The sequence below is a fragment of the Phallusia mammillata genome, chromosome 5 (genome assembly GCF_965637545.1).
Source record: "Phallusia mammillata chromosome 5, kaPhaMamm4.hap1.1, whole genome shotgun sequence".
NCBI lineage: Eukaryota > Metazoa > Chordata > Ascidiacea > Phlebobranchia > Ascidiidae > Phallusia > Phallusia mammillata.
Window position 1 is genome coordinate 8,042,587 of NC_137256.1, and position 8,448 is coordinate 8,051,034.

The 8,448-nt window shown below is 37.3% G+C and overlaps 1 protein-coding gene across 1 annotated transcript; it reads right to left on the reverse strand.

Moving 5' to 3' along the window:
* Positions 1 to 380: 380 nt before the first annotated feature.
* Positions 381 to 5,530, reverse strand: LOC145228845 (ubiquitin carboxyl-terminal hydrolase 14-like). The gene is made up of 12 exons (XM_080094051.1): positions 5,383 to 5,530; positions 4,832 to 5,007; positions 4,610 to 4,714; positions 4,420 to 4,523; positions 3,764 to 3,977; positions 3,403 to 3,521; positions 2,729 to 2,819; positions 2,570 to 2,665; positions 2,337 to 2,429; positions 1,682 to 1,904; positions 1,427 to 1,534; positions 381 to 785 (listed from the first exon to the last, which is right to left on the reverse strand). The coding sequence occupies exons 1-12, from the start codon at positions 5,396 to 5,398 to the stop codon at positions 568 to 570; spliced, it is 1,563 nt and encodes a 520-aa protein (XP_079950177.1). The 5' UTR covers positions 5,399 to 5,530; the 3' UTR covers positions 381 to 567.
* Between the last annotated feature and the right edge of the window lie 2,918 nt (positions 5,531 to 8,448).

The following is an 8,448-nucleotide window of genomic DNA, read 5'->3' on the forward strand; positions in this document are numbered from 1 at the left end:
TTCAGAAACGTGCAATGTGTGGTGTAAGAAAGTTAGTTGCATCACACAAGCAAATTACCGGTTCCGCTTCTACTTTTAATTGACTAGGCATGGCTCTGCTGTGTTCTTCATATATTTCGTTTTGCTTTAAGCAACTTTGATAGCACAAGAGCAGCAGATAACATCATAAAGAGGCATTCTATTAATTGCATTTTAAATTGTCCATAAGAAGCTTGGTTGCTATTTCAATTGCGACAGGATGTCACGTATTTGCCTATGTGTCTAATGCACTGTACTTGGCCACACAGTTTTGGTTGTAGGGCCGCACAACTCCACATTTTGCCTGATTTTGAGAGTCTGTTAACTAATTCTGAATGTCTGAATTTATCAACCGCAACACCCACAGTATATCAAGTTTTTTACTTTCCGAACTTTCTTTAAGCAGCTTTAGTAGAAAGCAACAAATGACGACGTATTACAAACACGAAAATAGCCATATGCGGGCTGAAACCAAACGGTAAACAATCATTTTCCAAACTGAACACGGATTGCAAAGCACCGCAAGTGCGCCCTCGAGTGTTAAAAAGTTTATGAGTCGCCATTGGCTGCTTCAGTCTCCATGGGAACGGGTGCACTGTCAGTAACAGCTGCTACCTCTGCAACTGGTTTTGGGGCAACCTTCTCTAGGCGTCTTGGTCCGTACAGCAAAACATACGCGATGTGCCAGTCACCGCCGCCAGATAGTTTAAGTACCTCTTCTGACGTCACTGGAGTTACGTAGTCGTCGTCACATTTTAGCCAATCATCTGTTGTGTATAGAATTTGCAACAAATGTCGATTTTGTTTTGTAACAAAATTGGCAAATTTTAAGATTAAAAGTCTTCAAATAAACAAAAACTGCGTTGCTTTAACTGTTTTACCACCCTTGTGAAAACAGAAAAGGGTTTCGGAAAATGCATTGTGAAAGCTCGAACAATAATGAATGTGATCTATCAGGTCCACGTACTTGTAGAGTTATTAACGTAAGAACTCACGGTATAAGAGGTTTGCTAAATACCGATAGATGGCGAAAAGAGCACAGTTATTTAAATTAACAGTGAGATTGGGATAGGGTTGAGGACTAAATTTAACATAAAGAACTGGTTTTTTTCGTCGATTTTATTGTTGTTATCATTTTCAGACCAACCCTAATAGCCCTAACCGTAAGCATTTTTACACAAATTGAATTTGAAATGTTGGATATGCGTCACCTCCTGGCAATTAGCAAACCTGGCTACTGTGAGTTCCTACGTTAGTAGCTCCAACATGTACTTGGGCTTACCCGTAAAAAAAATTTATGATTGTATTGGAAACGTATTGATTTTGCTATTGTATTTCCATGCATGTTTGGCCATAAGCCAGGTTACTAACGTGGTTTAATAGCAGGTATATGAGGCACATCCCTTACCTCCTGATTTTCTTATCCAGGCCACGTAATGTCCTGATGAACTTGAACGACCTTTGTGTGTAATGATAGCTTGCAACTCGTAATGCCCGCTGTTGTTCGAACCAACGTCTGTTTAAGCGGGCGATAAACTGTTTTTTAGTCGTGTAGTAGGTTGCCTCTGCACGAGTTAACCAAAAAAAAAACACTTGACACGTATTTTAAAATTAATATTTAGGCTTACTCAGAATTCGGTTTACAATAAAGGGAACCACGCACCATCGGCGAAGTCGAATCTTTCATATTCCTTCGGAGGTTCATCCTTCTTGCGAACTTGTTGAGTTGCAGTTTTGGGTTTTCCTCCTGCCAGTTTGTCGGCAACCTGGGCTTCCGCTTTTGCTTCTTCTTCTGCTTCGAACTTGTCGCGAACGGGACGGAGACGTTCTTTTAACTCAGGCGAGCACAGTTCGTAGGCGTCGAAACTCATAGGGAATTTTACATCCTGAAAAAATAGTGTTAGCAGTTGGGATCGGTTAGCTGCAGACAGTGCACACTGTTCATTAGCCAGATTTTGTCAGATTGGTCACTCAAGTTTAAAGAAGTAACCATGTTTCGCCATTTCTGTTTTACTTGGCATACACCACAAAAAAACTGTAACCACTATTGTTAGTTTAAACGACCCTATTTAAATTCGGCTGCAAAGGGGAAAAGCATTTCAGAACATATATTTATGTGCATGAGCTCAAAGTCTCACAAAGAGAACATTAGGTTTAATCAACCAGTTTGAAGTTTAGTGCAATTTAGTAGTACTTTATTTGTTTGGTATTCCAAAACTGTATTTTGCCTGACAATAACAATGTTTTGGCAAGTCAGTTACACTAACACAGGATTTTAGCAAAATAAACTGAATTGTTATTTCACAATCCCACTGTACCTTGAGTATCTTAGCATTGACTGCTCCCTTTTCCTTGAAGTAGAAACGAACCATTTGAACACACAAGTAGCCAGGAAGGCGTTTAATAGAGCTCTGTAAGTTAAATCTAACATGTAAATAGATACTGAAGCTTATCATTACAAGAAAAAATTGCGGAGAAAAACAGGTACTTTGTCAATCTTCTTAGAAACGTAAAAGAACATAAAGTCACTGAAAAGAGTTTGAATACTTACAGTTTTTTGGTATATAGCATCTCGACCAAGCGTAGGTGATGCTTTAGTAATTTCCTCCTTGAGCTTGGACTTTATACCAGTTAGCATGTATTTCACCTGTACAATAAATCAGTTGTTATAATGTGAAAGCAAGCAAAAAACAACAACACTGATACAAACCTCCTGGGAAATAAAACAATTAAGTTGCAAAGATTTCTCGGTGGACTGAGTTTCTGGTTCATCTTTAGCCTCTTCATCAGCACATTTTAGTCTGTGGAGATCATGCATATTAAAGTGCAATTGGTGTTTTCCAAAACCGTATTTAGAAAAGTCAAGCCCTTTTACATAACCGATATGGTCCCTTCGCCATTCACCAGTTGCTTGCCTATTGTATTTCATTTGCATGCAATAACCACATATACGCAACTGCAAACAAATATGATGATATGATGATGATTATAATACCAGTAGATTGATTTTTACTGGGAATGATCATAGAGTTATCTCTGTTTACCATTAATTAGCGGTTCAACTGGTGGTACACAAACACCTTTCGGTACTTCATTTATTCTGTACTTTTGCACACAAATCACTTGATCTGACATAAAACATTTGTCACTAAAAGCACCGGGTTGCATATCGTTTGCTAACATTAGGACGCTAGTAATGACCTTTTCAGTGTACTACATCTTTAAATTTAGAATGTACCAGTTGTCTGATTGGAAATACTTCTTTCTAAGCATGGGTGGTATGCGGTGGCGATGAATATAACCTTGAAGTGGTTCGCGACCACAGAAAGGTTAGAAATGACTGCCTTAACAGATATTGTTTGGGAGTGTACATAATTACAGTACCTGGCATCATATTCAATTTGAAAATATTGATCTATTATGCTTTGTGCTTTGCTTTCCTCGTTGCTTGTCAACTTCTGCTGGCAAATTCTCATGAGTTCCGTCAGAAACTCATTGGCGTCCTGCAATCATATTGAATACAATTTTTTACCAGTAATGGCCTGTTTTGCTGTTAAGGTACAAAACAAAATGTAAAACTGTCACCAATAAATAACATAATTTAAATGCACAATGAAAGCACTAATGACAACCAATCATTAAGTCCAAGTGGCTAGCAAGTCAAGGTATGTTTTTCACATAATCTTTTTGTTGGCAACAAAAACACACTTCACAGAATGGTAACTGGTTACAAAGGAAATGTTACCTGTTGCATTGGGTGACCATGTTCATTCTTCTCAGCAAAATGGGGAAATCTCAAGTAAAGCAATTGCAGAAAGAAAAAAGGTTTGATGGTTGGCTGAGTTTGGGCTTTCATTTCTTTTACTAAATCACGAAAGCTGGCTGTGATGCTGTCGTCCAAATTACTTCCACCACCAAGACTACCCATCAAGCCCGATCCGGCAACATTGCCCGAGTATCTGAAAAAAAATTATAGGTGTATTTGTTCCATTTGCAAACTGATGGAGATTTGTGGTCTAAACAGTGGGCATTGGCACCACTGTGATTACTAGTAACATAGCGACTAAAAGTGTAATGGACACAAGCAATGGTCATAGTTTACACTTGTGAGCAGGGATGTGCAACAGGCGAGGGCCGCACTATCGATTCATTTGTCACAGTGTAACATGACAACAAAAAACATTGCATGATTAAAAAGTAAAATGTTTATTAATGCCATTAACAACATTAAAAAAAACAAAATTGTAATAAATTACAAACATATTTACAGTGTAGGAGAGTGAATAAACCAACTGTGCTTTATTGCTTGGTGTGAAAAGAATGGCATACAATGACACAACAATCTCAATTACTGATTCAAAAGATGGACTATTTTGATTATCCTATTAAAAAAAGTCTTACTTTTGCAATGCTTGCTCAAGTTCTGGTACTGTTTTCAGGAATTGAACAGTAGCATTCATGTAGCAAGTGTTTCCAAGATTCTCCAGACCAGTTACCAGGTCCATCTAGAAAAAAAAGTCAGGCATATTTTCCACACCAAAATTATTTATGTGTTTCAGTATTATCTATAAATAACAGTGCATGAACGTACAGCTGAAACAAGCTGATCATCTGTCATGTCTTCAAGAAATACAGTTTTCTCCACTGGTTCTTGTGGAAGTTCTTCAGCAGTGCCCATCATTAGTAAAGTTGCACCCTGTAACATGTTTTGCAAAGTCAACCAACACTTTTAAGCCGCACATCGCAAATCATGATGACTAGACACTGCCAGTTTAAACAATGATTACAGCATTTAAAAACAATCAAAACCTACATTTTTGAGTTTGACATTTCCCCACTCATCTTTAATTGTGGCACCCTTTACCATAAGCTTCTGTCTCTCCGGCAAAACATTTGTCAGTGAAAAAAGTTGAAGCCGAAAAACGTCTGGGGTCTCCTCAGTGCAAAGATCCACATCAGTGTACTTTTCTTTTCCCCATTTTATGTTCACTGTTTAAAAGATAGAATATGTAACTATGGCCTTTAGGCCTGCCATACTATGATGTAATAATGGTGTTTTCGTTGGGTTTGCAAACAAAGAACTAATTTTTCAACGAAGAGCACTTGGTGAATTATATAAATGAATATTTCAGCACAAATTTTCTACAAAGTCACGGCAGAGGGTACAGACAACAGAGTTTGTGGATGTAAACTTGTCATTTAACATTTATCTGTTTGATATTCCAATTCATCAAAGAAAAAACAATGCAAAGGTCTAGTTGTTTGTAATAAACTGATTTGAACTACCGCACTGATACGTGAGTAACGCGATAACAAAGACGTCTGCGTGATTATTTAAAACGGTGTGTGTTTTTAGAAGCTTACCTTTAAATGTAGGCATGACGATATGCTGTATCTGCACTACACAGAAAACAGTACAAACAATAAACAAAAGTGAGAAACAGCTCAATTTAAAAACCAAAATTTGTAATAACTTTCTTACAAAAACGTGAAACACAACAAGTTTTCAACGTGACGTGTAATTAAATGTCCGAACCGACAGTGGTTCCCCACTTTTCACCTTAACTTTGGAATTAAGTCTTTTACGCAGCTTTTTTCGTTTTTAATCTTTTCGCGTAGAAAATAATAATGATTTTTGCTATCGTGCGTGTACGGGAACATCTAGGTTATTAGACTGGGAAGGGTACTAATAACAAATTTAAAATTAGGTGTACTCTTGGAAACTACGTTTATTTGTTCAAAAAACTACAAGTCAGCACATAAAAATCGTAACATTGCAAGAAAATGAGACACTTATTAAATCGGTAGAGCTACTCTTTTGCGCCACCTACCAGAAGTTCCCAGGTCGAGCCAAAGGTGAAGCTCAGTGTTAGTAGCTCTACCCATTAAATCAATTTGATTTGATTTAACTTTTCATACCACTTACATACAGGAACATTATAGTAAGTAGGTAAAAACATACGTATGTAGCGATGTGTTCATTATTTTAGTGTGTTTTAATGTGTTGCTTACAATTCCAAGGTGGTTATGGTTTTGCCTCTAAGAAAGAGAGGTTTAACTGCATTGCAACATTTTCTTCAAACTATTTTATAGTGCTAGTAGGCAACACTATGAAGGGAAGAGAAAATTGGAAACTAGAAAAGGCTCACTCAAACGCACGAGGATTAAAAACAGAGTTCGTGGTGATCTCTGAGACAGCAAACGAGGTGTTGGGCTCAAAAACGATAGCAACTGCGCGTTAATGTGGTAAGAAACCGAGAAAACATCTGAAAAAAGAAAACAAAACTACTCAAAAACAGATCACAACTTACAAACAAAATTAAAACAGTCGTACAATGATTATAACCGATGTTAGATTCAGAAGTTTAAATTGCGTTTTCAAATCACGTCGGGGTCACCACAAACCATTGAAATACACCAAAAATAATAAACGCATTGCTACACCTACACATTAATCGGTGCACATTCAATCTTTCTCCTGTATATATGCTACATTATAATGATGTAACGTCATGTTTGTTCTGTACCTTTATACTAAAAAATCATTTTTTTGTTTTTTATGCACAATTCGTTTGTGTTTGCTGTTTTGTTGTTGTGTCACATAACACAGCAGCAAAGCAAATGATATGTATGTATTATTATTGTGCAGTTTTTAAATCTTTTTCCCAAAAGGTTTTCTTCGACGTGTATGTCTCGTTTCCCTAAAATAAATTTGAGAAAAATGTTGTTTCTGTTGCTTTACTGCAACTGTACATATCATAGATCATTTGAAAGTCATCTGCACAAGTTACCCGTGTAACAGTCTACAAAAATAATAACTACATTTCCGTAATGTAGCGGGACCATCACCAATTTAGGGTGTTTTATGCTTTAAAACCAATAATAGCCTACTGTGCTGATATACGTAAAAACATTTTTCCGCGTTTGATGCGCATTAAGTTGTGTTTTCGGAAATTCTGTAATGATTTTGATACGCCATCCACAAGAAAGTAGGCATGCAATTGGCCTTTTTACGTTCAAATCGTTGTAAAGGTGCTAGAAATGTTTGAAGCGTTTTTTCGTCCGGCAAAGCCAAGCTATTGCAACTTTTCACTTACGGCTGCCAGTGCGAAACGTAAATGTACAGCCATATTAAAATCCTTTTCTAGTTATTAATCATAATAACGAAAGGTGATCAACTTCCTCATTTTTTTGCTTTGGGGAAGTTCGGACATTGTTATCGCGGGGCTCAGAACAGGTAAGCTTATTACTACAGCTTATTATTACGTTCTTATAGCCAGAATGTAAAGAGCATTTCAACGACGTAATGGAAATGCCTATTTCTCTTCTGGTCCACTGTGTGGTATATATGCCTTGTCCATTTTCAAACATGGGTGAATTAACGTGATATCTATAGCGTTCTGTAAATTTCTGGTATCTGTTCTGTCGATTTAGATATTGAACAACGAAAAAGGTAAACCTTATACATTAGGAAAAAAAGAATCAAAAAGGCCCGTGAAAGCGACTATAACACCAGGAAAAGGTCAATGTTGTGTATCAGAGGCCGCACTGCAGCATTTTTTCTACAGATAGTACAGATAGTTCATGTAGGCTAGGGTTTCCATACGTCAGGATTTTCCCTGACATGTCAGGGAATTTAGTGTTTAAATCTGCGTCGGGGAGAAATGTTAAAATGTACTTAAATGTCAGGAATTTAAGAAAAATATATATGTGTCCTATGAAATTAATGTACCAATAAAGAAAGTTTCTAGTAGCCTAGTTAGCTACAACTGCGTCTATGCCATGAAACGTAAAGAGGTACACTGGCAGCGCGCAAGTTAACGCACAAAGTTACTGTTACATTTTGCATTGTATGTGCGCGCGTAACAATACTTGTTTGTTACTAGTTGTCTAACAATACGCGTTAAATACACAAATAAAACCGCGTCTCAAGAAAACACAACATTAGGAACGTGGGAAATTCCATTTGCTGTAGCTGTGTACCTAATATGCAAGGAACTAACTTGCCACGAAAAGTCGAATGTCATGAGTCATAAAAACGTTTTTTCAGTTGCATTTTATTTCAAATTTAAATAGGTCTTTGTGGCTCTCGTTGTTAGTTTTTTCTGTGTGAAATTGGTCCAAATGGTTTTTAGAGTGGTAAAGGTTGGAGACCCCTGATATAGGTGCTTATTGTTTCAAGGATAGTAAGAGTATAGTGAGCTTAGCCTAATAAACTTATCTAAACGGAAGCCTACACAGAAAGTTAATTGACAAGGATCAGAGTATCGTATTTAACGTTTTCTCGTGTCGCCGTCAATGTGACTTCCGAATATTCTACTTATATTCCCGAATAGAAGTGTTTGGGTCGCAAAAATGGTTAACGCAGCGGTTCGCAAACTGGGATCCGCGGCCCTTTGGGTTATTTTGCAGGGACCGCGAAAAGGTGGA